Genomic DNA, 24,590 nt, shown 5'->3' on the forward strand with positions numbered 1-24,590 from the left:
GGACTCCACAATTCCATAGTCTACTGTTGGCTGACAAGGGTTATATTAGCTAAGTTAAACATTTTTCCTAAGGCCACTCATTATTTACCCCCCCCCCCCCCCCCCCCCCCCCTTCCTTCTCTCTGTTTCGTTCTTCAACCCCTTTCTTAAAGGACAAGAAATGCAGTCACTGCATTGGCCTGTCAATCACAGCTACAATCCTGTAAAAGAGTGTATCCACCCCAAACCAGACTGTGACTGTGATTGACCAGGTGGTTACAACCATAGAGCCTGCATCAGAGCTCAGCTCTTCACAAGCCCCTTGTCCTTCTGTCAGGAGACTGAGAAAACACAACAATACTGCATTGAAGAGAACATCAGGAAGATGTCAAATAATATTTCTGAAATAGGTATTACAAGTATTTACAGGACTCGTTTTTGGAACATGGACGTCAAGCTGTCAAAAGGCCAATACCAGCCTTTCGTGTCAGTTACGAACAACCTTAACCAAGGGATCTTCATCCTCATCACCAGCCACCATCATCATGGTGTCACCTTCATTAACACAGAGTATTGAAAGTCTTCCTTCCCAGACTATATCAGTTCCAAGTCAAGTCTATATCTGGCCATTGCTGACTATGTGTGTATTTGTGCAAGAGGAGAGTCTGCTGTTGACCGTGCAGGCAGATTTGACAAAAGCAATCTGCACAATGTGTATGTGTGAGCTGGAAGTTGGCTTCTTGCGGTTTTCTGTGCATCTCTGACAGCGAGTCCAGCATGTAAGCCCCACACCTTCTTATAAATGCCTCAACCTAACCTCATTGCCACAAACTTCGAGTCCAGAGAGGAAAAAACAACGTATACATAAAAAAAATCTGCATATTTCCTTGTTTGTTAAGGTGAATATCACCCAAATAAAGACTGATACTCTTAACATTGAACCTTTGGTCCACAATTCCTTACAGAAATATGAAAAAAATAATTCTGTAATTCTGCAATATTAAAACATAGAGAATGTTCTAGTCTAGTGTGCAAATGAGTACAAGTATATATAAGGGTAATCTAAGCAAGAATACTGAAATGCAGTGCAAACAATGGCCCCACTGCAAAGCACCATGGGAAAAGAGCAGGGCACTCTGACGTGTATATGCAAATATATGTGCATTAAGATGACCAAGTAATGACAAAAAAAAAAGAAAAACAATCAAATAAATGAAACAGCAAAACATATATATATTTGCCATCCATGATCCTCCACTGGTTGAGGTCCTGCCCCTCTTTACTGGTACCACTGAAATCAGAACATGTTTCCATAGCAACTTTGTGTGAAGGCCGCTTCCATCCTTTTGCGAATACAAGTAGCCTGGAACATTAGACACTGTACCCAGCATTGTCTCTGGCCATATGCCATTTGTTCAGAAATGACTGACATCAAAGACCTTGTCTTCTTGCTTGATTGTGACTCTCGCTCATCAGCTCCTGGAGCTGGAAAAATAGAGAGAGTGGCGGCGAAGGCTGAGCAGAACGGCCCTGTCCAGCTTCGCTCTCCTGGTGCCTGTTCAGTCTTTTAAGCTTTTCCTCTCCATCAAGCTCATCAACTAGTCCTTCATCTTTTGAGTAAGGTGTAGGTGTACATGTGAGTGTGAGTGAGAATACCTACTGTGTATGTTAAGTGTGTTTGTGTATATTAGTGTCTGTGTGCGTGAAAGTTGTCCCCTGTTCTCCTCTTCACACGTGGGTCTGCATCCTCTGTGTGTGTCTGTGGGAGTAGTCAGAATGCTGTGAGGTGTAGGAGAATCGGGTGGAGCTGCCATACTTTCCCAGTCCAGTGTCTGAGCCGGCCGAGGCCACTGCCCCCGCTCCGGCTCCAGCCCCCACCAAGGGACCCACCCCATACATCTCATATGCCGTGCCCCCCTCCAGAGGCGCCAGGCTGGGTGGTGCGAAGCCCAGCCGGTAGGAGGCATAGTGGGAGGGGTAACCGAAGTTGTCGTAGGCCAGCTGAGGGGAGGAATCAAGCAGGCTGCAGTCCCCGGGGAAGTCGCTGGCACTGGCGGCCGGGTTGGACTGAGGCTGCTGACTCTGGCTGGGCCGGCTGAAAGTGTTAAATTGGGCGTAGCTGCTGTGGGACAGTCTGGAGGGGGGCCGGGGGTCATAGCAGGGTGCCCGGGTCCCTGCGGCCATACTCCCCGGAGTACCCCCTCCAGCAGATGCTGCCCCTGTGGCTCCCCCGGCGCTGGCAGTAACAGTCACAGTGCCCCCTGTAGCGTTGGAGGGCCGATAGTCAGAGTAATGCATGGAGCGAGACGAAGGACGAACTTCATCATGGGTGGAAGCGCGCACGTTGTAGTAGCCATTAGTGGGATCCTGTGAGGATTGGTGAATAAGAGGACAGAGGGTTATTTCTGATACTGCATGTGTCACACAACACATACAATTAGCCAGATGCTGCTCTGCACTTATGAGCTGATCACCAGCAGGTCAGTGCAGCATGAAGCTGGAGGACACCCTCCTCCCATTAATTCAGGCATCTAGGGAGTCACTCAGCTCATTGATAGCCTTCCCAGCTGGTATCTACCTTTTTTAGCTCATGCTTTTTATGCATTTTTGGTCCCTAGCTAAAATTTGAATTCCAAATTCCATTTGAAGACCTCTATAACATGACACATGAGGAGAGTTATTGTGAAGTTCTCTTCTAATGAAAGCTGCATCTGGTTCAGCACTGAAGCCCATTATGTAAAAAGAGCAGTTAAGGGGACACACAGGGCAACTTTAAGGCAACTGTTGTTTGCCAATAGGCACCCAGGTGACTTAACGGAGCGACAAACAGTTTGAAACAATCAATTAGATAATGTAGCTGGCACTATAATGGACCATAGTAGGAAGTCAGTAAGCTATGCGATTTCTTTTGTTAATTTGGATTAATTATTGCACAATAATTAATTGATTGCTAGAGCAAATCTATTGTCAGGGAGACAGAGAGCACACTGTAACTTTAGAAGTCAAAACCACCACATTATTATCTTAATAATCAATTTCTACATTTAACTACTTAAAATGCTACATTAATGTTCTAAAATGCTAAACTGCTAGTGCTAAAGCCCACACAATATCTATAATTACCAGGAATAAAAGTCTGTTTTTCTATTTATTGAAAGTTTCAATCCAACATGATTTTATTTAAAGCCATGGGTGGTCATGTGCTTTGAACGATCCAAATCATTAGAAATTATGTTCCTCAGTCTTGTCTAAGCACAACTGCTGAGCAATATTAGCACTTTCCAAACTTGTTAAGCAGGGTCACAGACATTGAACAGGACAAGCCAAATTCTGGAAAAAAAATATGAAACTATATTTTATTCACAACAGAATGCAGATAACATAACAAATGTTTAACTTTGAAATTTTACAATTTTATGCATAAAATTAGCTAATTTCATGCTAGCTACAGGTCTCAAATAGTTGAGGAGCACAACTATTAGGTGTAGGAAATAGGTGTAGGAGTTCCTCATCTAAACAGTTTCATCGAGGGCATCGAGGTAATGAGTTCCTGGAGTTTTGGTGTTTGGTCCCATTCAGACCTGATATAGGTTTCCAGCTGCTTTGACTATTTTGTTTAAGGATGCAGCAAATGTTCTCTTGAGGTGAAAGATCTGGACTGCATACAGGATAATTCAGAAACTGGACTCATCTTTGATGAAGCCATGCTGTTATAATAACTGCAGTGTTTGGTTTTGCATTGTCCTGCTGAAAGGTCTTCCCTTAAATTAACGTAATCTGCATGGGAGCATTTGTAAAAACTCTAAAACATGCGTCTGGTTTTTGAACTGAACACTGATAACGTTCACCTTATCATGGAGTCCTGATACGGTCTCCCTCCTCTTTAGCCCATAGAACATGACCTCCATGATTACCAACAAGAATGTCAAATTTGGACTCGTCTGACCATAGAACACTTTCCCACATTGGAATAGTTCTTGGCCCACAGGACACAAGGCAGTACTGGACCCTGTTCAAATATGGCTTCCCTTTTGCAAGAAAAAATGGCATCTACAGATGGCACGGCAGATTAATTTTACAGACAGCGGTCAAGAGTTGCAGTGTTGTCTAATGGCCTGAAGACCATGGGCATCCAAGAAAGGTATTCAGAGATATTCCCAGTCTCTGATTCTTTTCATGATGTTATGCACTGTAGATGATGAAATTTGCAAAACCTTTGCAATTCAACATTAAGGAACATTGTTTTTAAGTCAGGACCAAGCTATTAGTGAGTGAGTAAAGTGATTGTCACTGTGAAACACAGCACACAGTGCACACAACGATGTATCCTCTGCTTTTAACCATGCTTTTTAACCAGTAGCACATTGGCGAATCAGGAATTGAACCGGCAACCTTCTGATTACCCGCTAGGCCACCACTACCCTATGAGTTCGTAAGCGTGTGATTCCATGCACTACACAAGTTAAACAACTATACCATTTATAACCTGAGAGTTATCTTGAACATTTGGCATAGTGCTTCCTTGCCTGGTATGTATCTTTGGAGAACTTCTGGGTGGTGGTAGTAGTCAGAGTAGGGCTGGGATATTATATAATGATTTGTAATTTTGATGAAATTCAGGTTGATTACAATGATGACATATTTGGGCATATTTGGTCAATCACACATGGCAGACATTTGCACTTCAACTGTGATTTGTTTGTGACCATACACATGCTTGATAGTAGTTGTGTCTGCCACACAGCGAGCACAGAAGCTGTGACCAATAGTTGTTTCTCGCTCACAACAACACAGCAATATTAACTAGGCATAAATTTGACCGATTGTCTGTCAATTAAGATAGGTCGTTTGTATAAGCGGATTTGATTGGGTGGTACTTTAATATTTTTAATCTTTCTGCTGTAAACCATTCCAAGTGACGAACCAACAATTCAATTTTGCAGCACATGATGTCACCCTGTTGACACCTGCACCATGTACATGTGAATGCAGCTTGCCAATCAAGGTAAAGCTAGAATGTTGGAAATGACTTGGAGCTCTTCTCAGAGGCTGATGCCATTTATGTCAGTTATGAGGCAATTGTGAATAAGTATTATATTTTTCTATAGTTATGTTATTAGTGCATGTTATTTTGCTTTATATGTTAATATATATTAACATATTTGTTCTGGTTTCAGTCCAGATTATCTAAAAATATGGGATTAAAATCAATATGGGGAAATAAATCATGATGAATTATTTTGCAATAATGCCCAGCCATTGGTCATAGGTTGTTTCTTCTGTTGGCTTCTTAACACAGCATTATGGACCCACATTACTCATCTAGAGTCATGCTACTTGTATTAATTAATTTTTTGGATATCTGACAGGATTGTTACCTTGAGCTCATAGTCCTGGCGTGTGTCGAGAGTATCGCTACGCAGCTCTTGCTTCAGATCAATGTCATCTTTAAAGGGCTGGGAGGAGGGAGAGAGGGTCACAGAGGGTAAAAACTAAATCATAAAACGATAAAAGAACCACAGAGAGGAGGTAGATCCAAAGCAAAAGGGAGTGGTGGAGAAAACATGACAGGGTAAGAAGAGGAAGATGGAGAGATAGGAGTAAATGCCAGTCAGTTTGGCAGAGGAAATTAATTTAGTTAAAAACAAAACATTGAGAGGCACAGGACCAATGATTTAATCCATCAGATTGGTCACTAATTTCACTGTGAGCCTGAATTTATCTGATCTATTAATTGTCACAGGTTCATGCTGCCAAAATGAGTGTTAATGCTTTTTGCTGGTCAGTACTCCATTACACATGCTGTTACACAAACTCACAGAGTACACGGCCTTAACCATGCGTGTGGAGACGCTGGCACTGTCCTCCTCCAGACTGTGGGTTTCTTTGTTGATGGTCTCCACCTTGATGTCAGGCTTGCCCAGAGTAACCCCACGACGACCTAAAAAACAATAATGAAATAATTTGCTCCAAATGATGAAATGGTTCCCTCACAGTTTTGTTATATTCCCCAAATTGAGAGGGACACTTTGCTTGTGTGTATTTGTGGTACTCACTGCCTTTGCGCTGCCGATACAGGAAGAGGACGAGGGCCATAGACAAGAGCAACACCAAGATAATGCAGGCCACAGTGCCCCAAGCGATGATGCCCACTGGCACGATTTCTACAACAGAGGAGTAGGCAAGTTACTCAGTACTCAGTGTGCTTTATCCCTGATAGTTTCTGTGGGTGGACTGTTATAAATGTGAATGATGTGTTTTTACACCAGTAGGGGGCAGAGTTACTGCTCTTTTACAACAAGACAGGGGCCCTCAGGCCTGTTCCTTGAGGAGAACAGCCAACAATTATTTCAGTCAGAGGTTCCTGTCTGTCACATGTATTATTAGATTTATTTATGGCAACCTGGACCAAATTAAATCCTAATTAAGACAGGCTGGAAAGATAATGTCTTGGCAGGGGGGCCAAGAGAGAAGTGAGAAACTCTTAAGCAACATGATACTTAACATGATCTATGACTTTGTGATTGTATATAGATTGTAGATTGTAATGCATGGTTTTAAGTTACAAAGCAGACACAAAATATCACTCACTCATTCACTTAGTCTTTATCAGGGTTGCGACACCAGACACAGGGACAATGTGCAGAGTGCACACACGCACACACACACTTACACCTATGGACAATTCAGTGTGTGCATGCATCAAAAGGAATCCGTCACCAACATGGGAAGAACACGCAAACTCCACACATACAAGGTTCAAGCTGCAATTTGAACCACTAAATCTTGGAGGTGTGACCAGAGGTGGGGAATTAACTGATAATGATTTGCTCTTAACGAATTGAGAGTTGACTTGGACATGCGATGTTTTGACTTACGAGTCATAACTCATAAACAATGTTAATTTCATGGAGGTATTTATGTAACCGATTCAGAATTTAAGAAAAATGTTTAAAAATAAATACAAATATTGCCAGGAATGAAATATTCACTAACATGAACATAGTAGATAGTCTACTGAAAAAATGCAGCATGGTCTAAAAATATTGCAGCAATGCAGTTAACAGCAGCTTTAAAATAACAGCTGTTTTTTTAAATAACAGATGCTTTTCCCCCAACATGTAGTAATTTTTTATATTATTATTATATTATTAGCTTTATCATCCAAGAAAGTAAAATTAATTTACATTTGAAGTACATTTTCTGATCAATTTTGATATTCTGTATAATAATATACATGTATGATAAAGTACAGTACATGTTTTTCATACACCAATGCAGTATTATCTGCAGAACGTTCATTTCAGTCATTTGAGACATGAGACATCACGTGGACTTTGGACTAAAGACTTGAGACTTTACTTGGACTTGGAAACCAATGAAAAAAAACCTCAGTTACATTTGCTTATGTTTAATCATGCATTCCATAGACAGCTCAAATTAATTTTAAATTACTTATTTTAACCATGCATATTTGATTTTTTATTAAAGTTTAAACATTTTAAACATTATTTTCTGACCATTGAATTATAATCATAATTTGAATCAGTGAATCATTTGCATCTGAAGCATTTTAAAAATACATTTTGAACCAGTGTTTGGTACACTCCAAACTGTAATTCCTTTTGTAGCAGTTTAGACCCTACCCAGTGTCCCAAAGGCATTCCTGGAACTACAATCAGTTCGAGACTGAGACCTTTCCTCTGGTACAAAAGGACCTATACATGAAAGTTTAGAGAGTGTGATTCTGTCTGCGTGTTTCTGTAAATTTAAAAGTGAGTGAAGTGATTGTCATTGTGATACACAGCACAGCACACGGTGCACACAACAAAATGTGTCCTCTGCTTTTAACCCATCACCCTTGGTGAGCAGTGGGCAGCCATGACAGGCGCCCAGGGAGCAGTGTGTGGGGACAGTGCTTTTCTCAGTGGCACCTCAGTGGCACCTTGGCGGATTGGAATTTGAACTGGCAACCTCCTGATTACGGGGCCACTGCCCCTAAACGCTAATTTGAGGGTACATGCATATGTGTACCTGTTTCCTCCAGGGTAATGATCATGGTTCCAGGGCCAAATGCATTCCAGGCAGTGCAGTTGTATGTGGAGAGGAAATCAGACTCCATCACGTTGTTGATGGTGAGGGTGGAGAGAACAGCTCCACCCTGGGAGAGTTTACTCTGCTCCACAGTGTAGCGTTCCGGCAGGGTGCCCTTCTCCTTCTCCCACACATTCTCCTTCCATGCCCATACCTACACACACAAGTTTGACGTCCAGACATCATAAATGTTTCATGTACAACTACCTCTATTTGCAATGCCTCACACTGCACCTTCCGTTTTAATAATTAAAACTATGTAACAAAAATGTATAATAAATGTACATCTAAAAATATATAGTAATTTAGTTAGTGCTGCATTTATTTTTAGTAACCAAAGGGTTGTTTTATGCTCTTTTATAAATTAATATAAATATATGTTCTTTGTTCCAAGATGTTCAAATAAACACACCCACAAGGTTTCATACTCATACAGCATATAGGGCTGTCTAGTCGGTGTCACTCCAGTCAATTCACATGAATCATTTCACTTGAAGATTTGTTTGTCTTGGACAATAAAAAGAGTCATTCTGTTATTTGCTACGGTGGTAAATAGACCTAATCCATTAGGAAAGGCACACTGCCTAATTATGATATCACAGTGGGGTTAATAATGCATGTGGATAATGTGCGGTTTTCTGCGAGGAAAATCTGATGTGCTGTGCTGGCAGTATACGTGAGCCAAATCTCTTGTGTTTCACCAAGTCTTTTCTGCACCTCTGCCAAACCAGAAGACAATACAAAAATATGTTGTGTGGTGTTGTGTGTCTCCCCCAGAGATCTGAAATGGAGTGTAACATTGTGGGTGGTTTGTTTTCATTTTAAGCTCTCAAACACCAAAACAAACACAATACACAGGAATAATCCACTATTAACGGACCCTTTAAATTTACAAAACCACTAACTTACCCAAGTCTATATTAACACACAGATGGGGCTGCACCAGAGTTAGGTTCTCTGCCTTTGGATCCAGTGAGAAACTAGCACATTTTCTTACTTAAATCGCACTAAAGATACTGAATTATGCACATGAGCTACGAGCCGGGCTTTAAAAATGTATCAGCCCCACATGTTCTGCTTAGTTCCCATTTAGAGCACACGCGGCGGGTGAAAAAAAAAAAGTCAAAATGCAGGCAGCCACATGGAAGGGGAACAACAGTCCCATTCCCATGCTTCATATTTTATAAAGGCCTCTCTGTTCTCGCACCAGGCTGCGGCTGGAGTCAGGTTAAATTACGCTCGGAGCGTTGGGAATAGCTGCCTACGTGAGCGGTGCTATTCTGGGCGCCGGCCTCGGTGAAGCCACATACAGCTGTAGCGGTTCCACCTCATTGGCTCACGGCCGCAACCGCAGCCAGGTAGAGGAGCAAGAGCAAGGAAATGATGGCTGCCTTCTGAACAAAAAAATGTTTAATGCCCACTCTAGTCTGGCAGCATTCAAATGGGTTTGTTTGTGACACTTACTATTTTGTCAGGTGGAGGGGTGCTTGCAATGTAACATTTGACCTCTCCCCTTTCACCCCTCACTGCATACTGTACTGGCTCACTGGAGATGATAGGAGGACCTGGAAAGAGAGCAAGAGAGAGAGAAATTAAATATATTGCTGTGCAAAATACCATTAATCTTAACTCCTTGGTCTGCTTGAATGAAATTAATAATAACAACAGTTTGTTATTATGAGAAAATATATAACATTCAAGAAAAAAAGACAAAACCGGGGCATAATATTGTGTTTTTTCATGTTAACCACGACCAATACTGAAACCAATGCTGCAAAGATGCCTCAGAACCAGAACTTTGCTGGTGTGGAGCCAAGAACCTGTGACATCATTAGAGGGTGAAGTCCGAGCTGCTGAAGAAATTAACTTCAGCAAAACATAAGGATCAGCACCAGAAACAGTGCAGTGGAAAAGCGGTAACTGTCATGGATCCTACACCTTTTAAGAAAAGAATTTCCAAGATGTTTCCATGACTTTTCAATTACTCTAAGGCAAATTTTTATCACCATAAATTAACCAAAATATTGTTAAACTAAATTTATGACAACCCTGGGCTTAATTTAAGATTAATTTAAACAACAGTGTTTCTTCCTCCAGGTTGGCGCAAGCCCCCATTAACCCCATCAGGTTCAAGAAGAGATCATCAGCTGTAATTTACATGATTTTTAAAAGGAGACACGTTGCTGAGAAAGGTCTCGAATATGGAAGCAACGCACACAGCAGCACGTGATGTGGTTCACTATGTAAAGCTAACAAAGATACTATAGACCTGCACTAGTTTTAAACATTGTAGTTGTCGAAAAAACTTTTCTCTTTTCAAATTCCATGACTTTTCCAGGTTTTTAATGACGGTAGGGAATAATGTCCAGGGAAAAAATATGGGTGGTTTGACTAACCATTGACAGTAAGGGTGACCTCCGTCTCTCCCACGCCAATCCTGGGGACGATGGCCTTACATACGTATTGACCAGCATCCGCCTGACTCACTGACTTCAGATACAACTGATTACTATTACTGAGGACCTGCAGGAAACACAGGGTGATGGCCAGGTCACAGAAGAACAGGAATTTGCTAGAAACCAAAGAAAAACAATCAGACAGACAGGAATGCTCACCATGTTGGATCCCTTCTTTGTCCATGTAAGAGTCAGGGGAGGATTTCCTGACCACTTGCAGTTAAGTGTGACATCAGAATCCAAGTCCACTGTCTCTGGCTTTGGCTCCACAACCAGATATGGCCCAACTGAGAGAGGAAGTGTAAGGGTCAGGGTCAACATGCAGTCACTAGGACTAAGCGATTCATTTGGTAGTAAGTAGTGCCTAATGACTTACAATGAACATCCACAAGAATGCTGACGTTGGTGCTGCCAATGGCGTTGAAGACCTGACAGGAAACAGGCTCGGTGAAGAAGGAGTGATCTGCTTTTGTTACGAACACACTCTCTCTTGCCCCCTGCAGGATAACTCCACCCTTTGCCCACCTGAGAGGGAGATTGTAACATAAGACCTATTGACCAATGTAAGATTTCCATACCATCTCTGTACAAGAAAACATGCATACTTGTATCCCATGATGGGAGGGTTGGCTGTGGCTTGACAGGTGAAGGTGACTCTCTCTCCCTCTAGTACCGAGCGGGGCTCAATGGACAGAGTCACTATGGGAGGATCTGTTAAAGAGTGAAAAACAAGAGAAGACAGCTAAAATCTGCTCTTTATAAAGTTCAAACAAGTTCTGCTGTTTACACATGAAAATGAGAATTCCATACTTTTTGTGTATTTTTTTTTTCTCAAACATGGTTATTAATGGGGACTGTGTAAACAATAATTTTATTATAAAACAATAAGTAAGAAAATATACTTTGTTACTGTGTTCTCTAAAAATGAATAAAACAGACTAGATATAATGGTTAATAAGTGACATCTCCAGGGTAGATGTTGTCACCAAATCTAGACATAATTCTGCCTTACTCACACACACACACACATGCACAGACACACACACTCTCTCTTACGGTGTACGTTGAGGGTGACCGTTGTGCGCTTGCCCTTGGCTGGTAATGCCATGTTTGTGGCTACACAAGTGTAGTTGCGGCCAGTGTCTGTGTCCATGGGGAGTATGGGTAGAAAACTACGTGTGGTCACCCTCTTCCGGTCATGAAGAACCTCCTGAAAAGGAATAGTGAAATCAAGTAAAACAGATGGCTACCTTTTCCTAGTGCCACAAAAATATAGAATAACTTCTGTAAATGTCAAACTCATCCAGTATTTTAGATGACACCACGTCTCACTGTTTCCCCTCTATCTATCACAGATACAAACACATGAGCTGCTGTATGGGTGTGTAGGATTTTCCACTGAAGGCCAGCAGTTCTTTAGATTAACAGTGACCAACTCGTCACTCTCCCAATTGAATCATAAAGTTTGTTCAATTCCATCTTACTATGCCTACTTTTGCAATGTGTTTAATATGAGTTTAGAGGACAAATTGTTAAGCAATTAACTGAAATTCTTGATTAAATTGTCTTTTGTTTGTTGTATTTTGTTATTGTACACATGATACACCTTATGGAGACGATCCATTTATGTCCATTGAATACTGGAACAATGCAGAGGAAATGAAAACATTGAGATGACATCATTAGTTGAAGGGTACAATGATCAGTAATGCCAAGACAAAAGTGGCCAATTCAATACTGAAAATAACCCAGGCTTGGACTTCACAGACTTGTTTGGTCACAGTCAGTCAAGGAGAGAAAACTGAAACATCACTGATGAAGTACGTATCTTCAACAGGAAAATCCATTCATTCCTAAAATATCTCACACATATGCCCAGGAAAATGACATCCAGGACAACAACAGTCCCGTTGTTTTGAGTGAAATGAGCTGGCATGCTGAGAAACAAGAGAAACAATTCCGGCTGGTGATGGAATCAGTCTTTAAAACACACACACACACTAACACACAAAATACAGACCTTTTTTGTGTGTTTGTGGGTGAGTGTGTTATCAGTGTTTGTGCCTGCATCACATGCTTGTTAAGATACAGTCCCATATAGCAAATTTACAATCACAAACAAATCATGCCTTGTGGGGCATTTGCTTTTAACCTATAATATAGGGTTAGAAAATTTGTATTAATATCCATCTACTGATATTAGTTACTTCTTCCTACAAAGATATGAATAAAAACGTGTGTATGTGTATTTGTGTGTGTGTGTGTGTGTGTGTGTGTGCATGCATTACTCACTGTGGTGCTGACCGCTCCCTCCACAGGCATGTCATCTTTGAGCCACTCGATGACCGATGCGGGTTTGGCCCCTCTGGACACACAGCTGAGGTTGTGGGGAACGCCTGCTGTTAGCAGGATCTCAGGAGATCCGTCAATCACCGTCTCATCGGGAGGTACTACACACACAAATGAACCATCACATACATGCAAAAAATAATCCACGCTTTATTATTAGTACACATGTTAAACCAAAATTAGGATGATCACGCACATCTCATAAACCAGAAATATAGTGTGCAACACTTTAAATTAGCCAGATACAGATCAGATCAGTCCCATAAAGTACCTTACACTGCTTTCAAAAATATGAATAGACACACACACACACACACATACACAAACTTACTGAGCACTGTGAGTTTGGCTCGTCGAGAACGCAGCGCTGCCTCTGTGGCCTGGCACTCGTAAAGCGAATCGTCAGACAGCTCGGCTGAGGTGATCTCCAGATTATACTGACCCACCTCCACCTGACGCAGCACACGGTACCGTGGCCAAGCTACAACATACACACACACACTCATGTAAATATACAGACACGTAATCCAGAACACTGTGTCTGACACACAGACAGTGACGATGCTGTAGCTTTTATCCAGCAGGTGGCAGCATGGCTCACACAGCAGCATGATGAACTGTGCCGGTCACAACACTGCTGGTGCAGGCGAGAAATGACAGATACACTGCTGTGGATTACATCATCTCTTCCTTTCTTTCTTTCATTCATTCTTTTTTTTTTCTCGTTCACTTCATTCTTTTGACTGTGGTCCCACGTCTCTCCTCACCCATCTTCTCTCATCTCTTTATACAATCTTCTACTTTAACTTGAATATGTCCCTCGTTCTTTCCCCAAGTCTTTTTCTCTCTCTCCTTGTATGCCCTTGAGTGTATGTGTGCCTATATATGTGTGCATCAGCCTGTGTGCATGCAAAATATAGAGGAAAAGCATGAACACGTGTGCAAATATGCGTGTGGGAAATGCTTTGTTCATTCACATGCATCTATTTAAAAGGCCCAGTTTGGTGCACTGAACCATTACAGAAAGAATATGATTAAAAGAAGAGATAGAGGGACGAGGAGACAAAGAGGGCGATCGAGAAAGAATACAGTGGAGAAAGGAGGGTGTGAGTGAGGAAAGCTGGCTGGTTCAAAAGTGAGGAAGTGATGGAGGACAGAAAAAATGAGAAAGGAGAGAGGAGTAATGCCGTAGACTCCGTGAGGCCCAGTAAAGGAGGGTGAGGAATGCAGGATCAGATGGGACTGTGAGCAGAGGAACTGTAAGAGCCCAGAGAAGAAAACTTGAATAAACCAGTGAAGGAATGAGACAGTTACCCCAGGCTAAGTGGATGAGTAAGTGAAAAAATTGAAGCCGGCAAGAGAGCAGGAAAAGAGGGAAGAAGAAATGAGGGCTCCTCACCCCGGGGGTCTTCTCCTAAGGCCAGTCCGTCCTTGGTCCACTGCACGATGCCGGAGTAGTTGAAGACTACGCAGGACAGAACCACCCTTTGGCCCAAGACCACTGACTGGTCTGCTGGCTCCTGGGAGAACCGTGCTGTCCACACTACTGTAGACAAAACAAAACAAAAATGGAAATTTGAAATAAGTACCACGATAAAAGATCTACATGGGTTTAGTCTGTGATTACACAAAATGCACCTCGCTTATAGTGTTAGTATGTAAACTGTGTAAATATGTAGGATACATGTGATGAACTGACACATGTTCACATCAGAACCATATCAGGACTAAAAGAACAAATGTCCAACCTCACAGTTCTCAAACAACAGTTGATAACCAAATCTATGAAACTTTATTCCAAATGTCAGAATATTTGTGTGAGAGACAGAAAGTGGAAGCAGAATACTATTTGCACTTTCACAATGTCCAAATTTGAAACACATTTATTAAGGCTGAGTTCACTATTGCTACAGCATTTTACCAGCTTGAATCATATTCCTCTGCCTCCCACTATGCCTTCTCAATTTCCCTGTTGCTCAACTTCACTCCAATATTCCGTTTGTCTTCTTTTCTTCTCCATATCAGGAATCATTTTACAGGACAGTACTTTTTCAACACCATGAGGACAAGAACTCCAAACAAAATAGTTTTGTCTTTAAGACATCAGTTCTAACCAGCAATATTGAGAGTTACTGTTTCAAAATACGTAATGTTTCATGGCAAAGACTGCAATTAAGAACATTCCCCAGAATGAGTAAAAGGAAAAACATGTCAAACCCCTGTCTCTATCAATATTTTCTGTGTGTTCTCCCTTCACTTCATATCTAAAATTGTTCTTTAATGTGCCCTGTGTCCAGCTCTGCTTTCTATTTCTGTGGTCTTCCTCTCGCTGGTTGGAGGGGGTTTAGAGACGCACTGTCACAACCCATTTATCACATTAAATATCAGCCCTCTGGCCCTCTCCTCTCGCTCCCACTCGGTCTCTCCCTCCCTCTCTTTCCCAACCCTCCAGCACTCATCTGTAGGTCCCCATCTCTCTCACTTTCTTAACAACTGGCATATGCCTGTTTCATCCACCCATGACCCAAAGTATCTCTCTCTTACACATTCTCTCTCTCTCTGTATTCTCCTGACAAGCCAATTTCATCATTGGGAATGAGATTTAATGAAGGTTCTGTGAGAGGGGAAACACACTGCCAGCCATTCGGGATAATCTCATGTCCTGCATGGTGTAACATGTTTGCATTAACTTAAGCCAAGCAGTCACTGCAGGGCACTGATAATTACACATGCTGAAAGCTTGCATGTCTCCAACAGGACACACACACACACGTTTACTGCTGCATGGCAAATTTACTGAGAATGGTCCAAGGATTATCCCCTGTGGTACACCCAGGTTAGATATAATGCTATCTATCAGAATACAGATTGTGTGATATCCTCAGACAATAAAAGAGCAAATTCAGGATAGCAGAAGGAATGGTTATAATAATGTAAAATTATTTGTAGCTTCAGTCATACATTATACGCCTAGGACCTTCTGCCCCAAATGCAGCTAATATGAATACGAAATAAAGAAAGAAAAACCCTAAGCCAATCTGGGTAAGAAATGAATGTATCAACAACACAGGAGAGAAAGAGGAGCAGATGGAACTGAAAGAAGGTGAGAAAAAGAAAGAGAGGCAGAGTACATTAGAAATAGGAATAGAGGGAGTATATCAACGAGTATTTCTTTCATTATGTGGGTTATACTGCAGTGACAAATTTAGAGCGTCCTGATTTTCTTGAGTCAGTGATCCCTCGATACCAGTGAGTGTCGGCTCGCACAGGCCTGACCGCCGTAAGACACAGTCACGCTGTGTCCACACAAACAGACCATTTATCAAAAATAATGCAGTAACTGCTGGTCCTCTGTAATGAAAAAGGCAGAGTGTATTTAAAGGAGGAACTGTCAACAAAATAATAGCTGAGAATGGGCAGCTATAATTTTACAGTTGCTCAGAATAGTATTTAAACATCCTAAACACTTAAAACTGAAGGGCTTTCCCTGTGTTAAATCTGTAAAAATCTCATAAATAATTACTCGTATTACACTATTACACATCTAGCTCAACTAATTATGTAAAAGTGCTAGTCTAGCACAGTAATTTGCCCACTTATGAATGTCAGCAGATTCACAGAAGAGGGGCAACACTCATTTTTATATTCAAATATTCACAAAAACCACACCCAGCACTATTCAAAATATTCCTCCCTGCAATAGATGACTGGGTACGATGATGTCATGCAGCTACAGCCTTTGTGTGCCCCTCAGCACTGCCCCTTTGTTTCCTGCACCTGGTTGGTACATATGAACTAACTGGGATCTTTAATGCGACCACTGTCTTGTAGCTGTGGGTTCAGCATGGGATGTAGCCTTGGAAAATTCAGCAGCTTGTCAGGACGGAAACAGCATGAGGCAATTTGGGGCAAAATCAGAGTTTTTGCCCCTAAAATACAGCACTGGTTTATACATACATACATACATTTATACATATACCAACAACTTCTGAGACCTAGATAATAAACAACTTGCAACTGTTTTAACCAGGGTAGCATATTCCTGACCTGACCATCCCTCTGAACAAGTTACTGATAGGAGAAATGTTCATGATGTGGTTTATATTTCTTATGCAGATTCAGTGAATGAGCAGCTGAAATGAATGGCAGAATGAATGGTTGTAAACCTTCCTACCCTTCCATGTTCCATGCACATCTCTACACAGTTCCATAATGAGTCCATCCATGCATTTCTGATCTCCCCAATCTATCTTTCTCTTCTAACTCTTATATCAATCCCTTTTCTCTTTTGCTCTCCAACAGCCAATCCAGTATGCTCACTGGCTCACAATTTTCCATCACCATGGCAACAGCTGACGTTGGCGAAAAAAACTACCCCTAAGTTTTTTTTGCTTGTGTGTGCAAGCATGTGCATCTAAATAAAAATGAATGTGAATTACATACAGCGCTGACAAAAGAGTGAATCTGTCTTTGACTACACTCACACCTACCCTGGCTCCTTTTCTCCATCCTCTATGCCTTGCCCTACCAATCTTATGCCTATGTCCGCATCGCTCTTTCTTCGTTTCACCATTCTTGCATGTTGAAATATGCATGTCGATGGCATATTTTGCTTACTGGCAACGCAAAGGACAAAGGAGAGAAATTTTCTTGACAGTGACTGGAAAGGTGAGCACATGGCCGCTCCATCTGTGTCTCACTTTAGCAGAATATAACCAGTGTGGATGAAACACCGGCCTCCTGAAACAGAGCCGCGCTGTCACAGGTAAAACATGTGAGGAGGGACAGGAAATTCTGCAATGTCTTCACCCTGCTGACTCCAAACACCTCAGTCTGAAGCTGGACATTCTGTCTGCCATTTAATTCTCTTGATTATTTTTTACGGCTACACACCACATGATTATCCTGCTGTGTCATTAGCTCTATCCCAATCTTCTCTCTCTCTCTCTCTCTCTCTCTTTCTCTCTCTATATATATACACACACACACACACACACACACACACACACATGTTTTTTTTCGTGTTTACATGTATGATGTCTGGGGGTCTTTGTCTGCTTTGGTCACTCAGCTGTAATACATGCAGTCTCTCCTCCCTCTCCTCTTCTCTGCCTGTATCCATCCCTCCTTCTCCCCTCGCTCTCTTTCTTTCTTTGTCCCTCTCCCTGTGCAGATCCTGGTTGCTATAGAAACAGATTTATTTGAAATAGGAAGGGAGCAAAATCATTTTTCAGCTGCCCCACAGTTAGCATTTTGTCCCCATGGTTTGGCTGGATAGAGGGACCCACTCCTCATGCTCCCGCCATCACTCTTGCTCACGCTTCTAACTCATCTTTCATCATAATGTTCCGTTATTTGCATGAAACACTGTTGCAGCCATTGTTGCCATGGCTACCCCAGGAACACTGACACAATAACACACAGAGTGACCATGGCAACCCCGAGGGTCAGTGCAGAGTGGTATGCAAATGCGTGGTTTAAGTGTCTGTCACACACAGGACCAGTATTAACCCCTCCGGAAAAAAAAACAACATCTTATAATCTACCTTCGGTATCAGCTACTGAAACCAGGGATAAGATGGGCAGGACGTCTAACAAAGATAACCGAGGTAATTTCCACTGGATTTTAGCGGCTTCAGAGCTAGAACAAAGATGTGAACTCTGGGATAGGAGAATTAAGCTAGTTCAAATAACGACATGCCTATCTGCAGCTAATCGCTCGATGCTCACTATGTGTGTAAAATTTCTGCTGCATGCAAACTCATTAGGCGGCTAGCTACAAAGGTTTTATTGTATCTGGAGTAGCTGGCTAGCGCACTGCCAGACGGCCAAGCTGATTGGTGGACTCAGACTAATAGCCCCTCCTTTCCCAAGTCAAAAAACTTCAGAGCGAGAAATGACATCATCATTCGCAACATTCCTCCGATGGGGGAGGGGGGCAACCAAAAACTCTCCAAAAAAGAGACCCATAGAGCAAAGAGAGGAAGATGAGAAAGTGGCATCGAAGCTCGCCAGCACGTCTGCAGTGAAGATCGCCTCTTCATCATGTGCTCCCTCCTCCTTTAATTCATGTGCTTCTCCCTCCATCTCTCCCTCCTTCCTTCTTCTCCTTTCTCTCCCTCTGTGTCTTTTGCCATGACCCCTCCCCCTCTCCTCTGACTAAAGGAATGCAAGAAACACATCTGGAAGTTATTAGAGAGAGAGGGACGGGGGGGAAATGAGAGGGGGGATGGAAAGAGGGAGAGAGGAATGAGGGAACCAAAAAAATGACTAAAACAGAGAAAGAAAAGAAAGAAAGCTCAGCAAATGTCCTGAGGACCAGCGGTTGCTTCTGTAAGAACAGAGTCTAGAGAGAGAGGAGAAGAAACCAGAGAATAGGTTGCAGGATGCAGGGGAGGAAGACAGAAGTTCTAAAACAGACAGAGGATCTCAGTTCATCCTTGGGTATGATGAGTAGAACACACACACTTTCACAAACGACCGAAGGAGACGCCCCAAAGCACAGAGAGCGGGTTCAAAGATTCTCATTTGGGGAAGCAGCCTTTGAACTCTCTCGTCCACATTCTCGGGGATGGAGGGGAGGCCAGCCATCCTCAGTAAGAGAGCAGCCAGGCATGAGTAATCACCCTATTCTCTCCCTCTGGCCTAACCCCCCCTCCCCCTGTCTCTCTCTCTCTCTCTCTCTCCCTCCTGTTTTCTCTCTTTTCATCCCCCCATCCCCCTACTAACTCTGAGGAAAGAGGAGAAAAAGCCTCTAATCTCTCACTGGCCCCCAACTTCACCCACCTGCCCCAAGACCCCCGCTGTAAACCACACCTCCAGGACTCCAACTCAATCCACCCTCTGTGAAAGACAACTCACACATGCACACACACACACATGGACAAACACACACACAGACTCACAGTGAACTCCACTGCTCGGCACACTGCTGGACACGAGCTTGAATACAATCATCCAAATGAATAAGGATTCTCTGTGAATGGTTCACACACACACACACACACACACACACACACACTCAATCAAGCACAAAAATAACTCCTACCCTCCTACTAACGCACACACAGACACACACACACACACACACAACATCCCGAGTCTGAATTACAAAGAGAATCACACACTGCCTGTCTCCCTCTGAAGAGGTAAGTCTTTCTAAACTCTGCAGGTTGAACCCAGTCAGAATTGGCGAATGATGACTGCGGCGTCTTGAAGCTTCATCTGGGTGTGTGTCAGGTCACCTCCTTCTGAAAGAGTGCAACTGCGTTTCCTCAGCACAGCCTGCACACTGAAATCATATGGCAAATGTTTTATGTCATGTCATCATTAAGAAATCGTTCTATGTAATCCTGACAGAATGAAAATGCCCAGCATGACATCAATTACAGCCCCTAACTACAGTCCCTGAACAAGTTGTCGTGACCAGATGTTAAATAAAGTTCAGCTCAGGCATAGTACGTCAAGGCCTGTTAAGTTAGGTTAGTAAATGGAGGATAAATATTTATGCGCTACACACATTTGTTTATAACGTTACAGTAGTTCAGTTGTAGTTCTGGTATCATATGTGAGTGTGTTACCCACACTCCCACCCTACTACCACCCATACACCCATTCATGTAGGTAAGGTCACACAGAATGCACCATGTATCTGAACTGGGTATGGGCAGACATGATCATGAGGTCAAGTTCATCCTTCTCCATGATTTGACAGGCTTTTAATAAATAAAACGCGTTGCATTAATTGAACCCTAGACAGTGGCTAAAGGGCTGATGGGAAACCTCTTTGTGCATATATCACCAGTGCTTGGCATCTCTGGTGTATAATGAGAGCTTTGGAAGTTGAACCGAGTTCACAGTTGTCCAATTACATATGATCTTTTATGGTCAACATTTAGGCCGTGGAGCCATAAAACAAAGCTGCTCTGGTGTGTCCTGCCTGCTTCATGAGAATTCAGCCAATTAGATTGTGTGTTGCTGACACATGTAACGATGTGTCATACAAATCTGAAACCTTATAACATGTTCATATATGTCCTACTACGGCAGCATAGGACTTCAGGGCAAGGTTATGGTTAATTATGGAGATTTGGTGTTGCTGATGTCAGGTCAGAAAGGCACAATTATGAAATAAAAGGGTGAAGCAGGATTACATCATCCTTTACACCTTCCTGGGACAAAGCAAAACACGCCCCTTATCTAGGATGGAGTGGTACCTGCACACAAACACACACACACACACACACACACACACACACACTCTCACACACAGTGTACCAGCAGACAGTGGGAGAGGGAGGGCGTCCGCATAGGCGCAAGCACGTGAAAGATGCCGTAATCTTACAGGTAGCTTGCGGGACCTGGCAGCATCACATTCACCCTGATCACTTCTGTCCGTCTCCTAGCAACCCCATCCTGACGACGTCTAAAGGCGCAACGGTGTCACCAGGAATGATGCTATACTGTAAGGGCAGCCCCGTGGTGAGTGAGATCGCAGAATAAAAGGCCAGGTGTAGTGCCGAATCGCCCTGCCCCGTCGGAAATCTGGACTGACGTTCTGAGGCTACTCGCTTTTTTATTGCCCCTCCTTTATTTGACCACTGCGAAAGGGAGATTCTTTCACTCCTTCTAAAGACGTGTGCGACGAGCCACACACATTAAAACCAGTTCGTGTGAAGCTCGTGACGGCGTGGGGGCTCAGGGAGTGACATGTCGGCGCATCACTGCCACCAACCTCCCCGCGTCTTTGTTTCGCGCGCACGGCCAGGTCGCGCGCTCTACCTGCGCGCTCCCCGCTCGGCGCGCGCCCGGCGCCCCCCCCGCAGGTGAACATGCACGAAAAAGAGGATTGCCCCGGATTTACAAATATATAAATAAATTATGAATCACTGCGTTGCGAGATTAAAAGCGCATATTTGACAGTTGTCCAGTGGGGTTTAACTCGGGTGCATTTCAGGATGCTCGCGTTCCGGAGAACCGGATCCAGGTAAACGTGGATCTGGGTCGGAACACGTTCACCGCGCTAAAGGTCATTTTCCCCATTTTCCACCTCGCGTACGCCACGAGTCTGTCTCCAGTTCACGCCGCATGGAGCCGGCGTAGGAAGACCAAAGTTTTGTTGGAGGGAAGCTCCGGCCGGCTCTTACCTCCGAGCAACCCGCCCAGCGCCAGACTCAGGAGCAGCAGCCGCTGCATGGTTCAGCCAAGCGACGAGCCCGTCCGCTCACACTTCCGCATGGAGAGCATCAAAAATGCCGCCCTGGTCCCGCTGTAATCCGCGCCCGTCCTCCCTCGCCGACTTCTCACCGTCTTCTTCTGCTTTTGTGCTTTAAACCATCCTCCCCTTCTCCGGGCTTTTTTCTTCCTGCCCTCCACTCTTGCGTGTTCGGCGTTGCTCCGTTTTCTCATTAGCGCCACATTCCTCCCTCTCTCGCTCCCCCACCCGCTCTCTCTCTCTCTCTCTCTCTCTCTCTTTCCCGTCCTCACCACTGCCGACCCCCCCGCAGCCACCCAAAGCCCCACTCCATTCCGGAGCTCACCACCGACACACAGCGGAGGGCAGCCGCGGGCCTAAAGGAAACATTTCGGCCTCGTCCAGCACCGGACGCCGCAGCCGCTCTCCCCGCATCCCAAACCACGCAGCGGCCCGCGGTCCACCAGGCGACCCCCCACAGGCCTACGGCTCGGGTGGCATTTTTTTCTCTTGTTTAATTGGTAATTGGTATTCCGTCTGCTTGTATGTGTTTGTAACTTGTAATAGTTTTAAGTCATATGTGGAGTTTTACCGTCTGTTCTGCTCTGTGGATTTATTACGTGTGATGGATCTCCGGTCGTGAGGATGTGGCGCCCTCTGGTGTCCACGTCGTGAACACAGGTTCTCACAACAGCATAAAAGTCATTCAAAAGTCGAATTCGAATTGTCGTTATCCCAATAACAACAACAAATAATAACAATATAATTACACCCATAGTCCATGTTAGTTGAGTGTTTTTTTTTGGACAGTTGTTTTTCGCCATTTCATTGTATTTGTAAATAAATGTATTTTATATTATTAACAAATCTGTTAGCAATATTGTAATATTGTTAGCTATTGTGCTGCTATTGTTGTATTTCCATAAAAATGCAATGATTGAAAAGTGAAAGCGTCATAAAATGCACACTGAATTCGTTGCTTACTATTTATCAGATATATTACTCTGCTGTGCATTAGGCCTCTGTCTATGTTTCATTTGCTTAAACTACAAAAGAGGTTTGCCAGATGAAAAAAAAAAATATTTGCATTTAATCAGCCACTGCAATGACCGTGACTTTAACAATGAACCAGACCAGGACACATTTTAGTAAGTAATCTGAGAAGTTATAACAGCGTTTATGCCGAACAGCGTGATGCATTTATATCGTATATTTGTTCGAAAAAAGAGCATGCCCCACTGGGTTCATATGACCCATCTCTGCCGGGACTCGAACCCGGAGCCTCTGGATTAGAAGTCCAGCGCGCTATTCCATTGCGCCACAGAGACTGAGCCAATAGGAAGGATGCTGGCCTCCTTTAGATCCGCACGTGCTCTGCATCGCTCTCTTACAGTAACTCGCAGCATCAGGACCACGCCGCATGTACCAGCGCGGCTGAGGGCGCCGGCCGCTAGAGGGCGCAGCGACCTCACTTCAGTACGAAAGCTGTTTAAAGCGGCACAGGCCTTGCTTTCATATTTTTACTTTACGTTGCAAGTAAGTATTTGCTTAACTGCTCTTATGTTCTTTGGCAGGAAAAGAAGGAAATCATAAACAGAGAGCCTGAAAGAGACCTTAATTTAAAGATTCCCGAACATATTTTATGCAGCTTTTAGAACCATGTGAGAAGTTACAATATCATTTCTCACCAAAAACAGAGCATACTGCTCCACTGATGTTGGTACCAAATTTTCTTGATTTACATCCATTTCTGGCTAAAACTAAAAGGGCATTATCAATTTTATTTTTTTGTGTGCTGCATACATAAAGGATCCACCTTTAAAAATTTGGATGTCATTTTCCAATGTGCGTCTTCCTGTCTGGATATCTGGCAACACGAATCTGCGTCACAGCTCGACTGTCAGATTAGATCCAAGATGGCGACGTTGCTCTAGCATCCTGTATGCAAGAGGAATTAATTGGCTTGAAGTTACGTTTTTTCTATAAAACATTAAAACATCACGCATGTTTTAGTAACAATTATCAGGTCTTTACATTTGACTGCATTGTAATAAGAATTGTCAGAACAAAATCCCTTTATTCAGAAGTGCTTCACCAAATCATTAAGTAAAACTAATAGATTCTTTAAGTTTAACTTCTTGCAGTTTCTTGTTAATGAAGAAAGCAAATAATATTTTCTTCACCCTTTTGCTATGGAAAAAGGTACCAAAGCATTTGGGCCATCACTGCCAGACTGTACCCTCAGGGACAGAACGGACACACACACACACACACACACACTTGTTTGTTTAGAATATATTATCGACTTTGCACATCAGTATTTACCTTATTTGTATGTGGCACCTTACATTACACTCATTTGACAGGTTTAGTGGTGTCTGACTTTTTGTTGTCTACATGTTTTATTTGCCTTAAATGTAATTCTTGCACTGTCTGTGTGCCATGTTTGCACTTTGTTTGTCTGTAACTTTGTTTAAATGTTACACGTAGCACCAGGTTCCAGAGAAGCGTTTCACTAT

The 24,590-nt window shown here is 43.0% G+C and overlaps 1 protein-coding gene and 1 non-coding gene across 3 annotated transcripts; both read right to left on the reverse strand.

Moving 5' to 3' along the window:
• Positions 1-128: 128 nt before the first annotated feature.
• Positions 129-22,279, reverse strand: kirrel1a (kirre like nephrin family adhesion molecule 1a). 2 transcript variants are annotated; one of them, XM_028996675.1, is made up of 15 exons: positions 22,025-22,279; positions 14,278-14,424; positions 13,210-13,359; positions 12,822-12,979; positions 11,586-11,739; positions 11,135-11,240; positions 10,906-11,054; positions 10,689-10,816; positions 10,470-10,596; positions 9,538-9,638; positions 8,014-8,227; positions 6,036-6,143; positions 5,799-5,920; positions 5,358-5,471; positions 129-2,346 (listed from the first exon to the last, which is right to left on the reverse strand). In XM_028996675.1, the coding sequence occupies exons 1-15, from the start codon at positions 22,071-22,073 to the stop codon at positions 1,708-1,710; spliced, it is 2,466 nt and encodes an 821-aa protein (XP_028852508.1). In that variant the 5' UTR covers positions 22,074-22,279; the 3' UTR covers positions 129-1,707. The 2 variants fall into 2 exon arrangements, with proteins under 2 accessions (XP_028852508.1, XP_028852514.1); XM_028996681.1 differs by having other exon boundaries at positions 130-2,346; positions 5,358-5,435.
• Positions 22,280-23,325: 1,046 nt separating this feature from the next.
• trnar-ucu (transfer RNA arginine (anticodon UCU)) lies at positions 23,326-23,399 on the reverse strand. Its single transcript has one exon. It is a non-coding gene; the product is annotated as a tRNA-Arg (tRNA).
• Between the last annotated feature and the right edge of the window lie 1,191 nt (positions 23,400-24,590).

Source organism: Denticeps clupeoides, chromosome 1, assembly GCF_900700375.1.
Source record: "Denticeps clupeoides chromosome 1, fDenClu1.1, whole genome shotgun sequence".
Classification (NCBI taxonomy): Eukaryota; Metazoa; Chordata; class Actinopteri; order Clupeiformes; family Denticipitidae; genus Denticeps; species Denticeps clupeoides.

Coding starts and splice junctions, on each gene's coding strand:
- kirrel1a (XM_028996675.1), bottom strand. CDS start 22,073: ATGCAGCGGCTGCTGCTCCTGAGTCTGGCGCTGGGCGGGTTGCTCGGA. Junction 11,740..12,821: donor AGGGAGCGGTCAGCACCACA/GTGAGTAATGCA, acceptor ATTCCTTTTCAG/GAGGTTCTTCATGACCGGAA. Junction 11,055..11,134: donor CCTCCCATCATGGGATACAA/GTATGCATGTTT, acceptor TCTCCCTCTCAG/GTGGGCAAAGGGTGGAGTTA.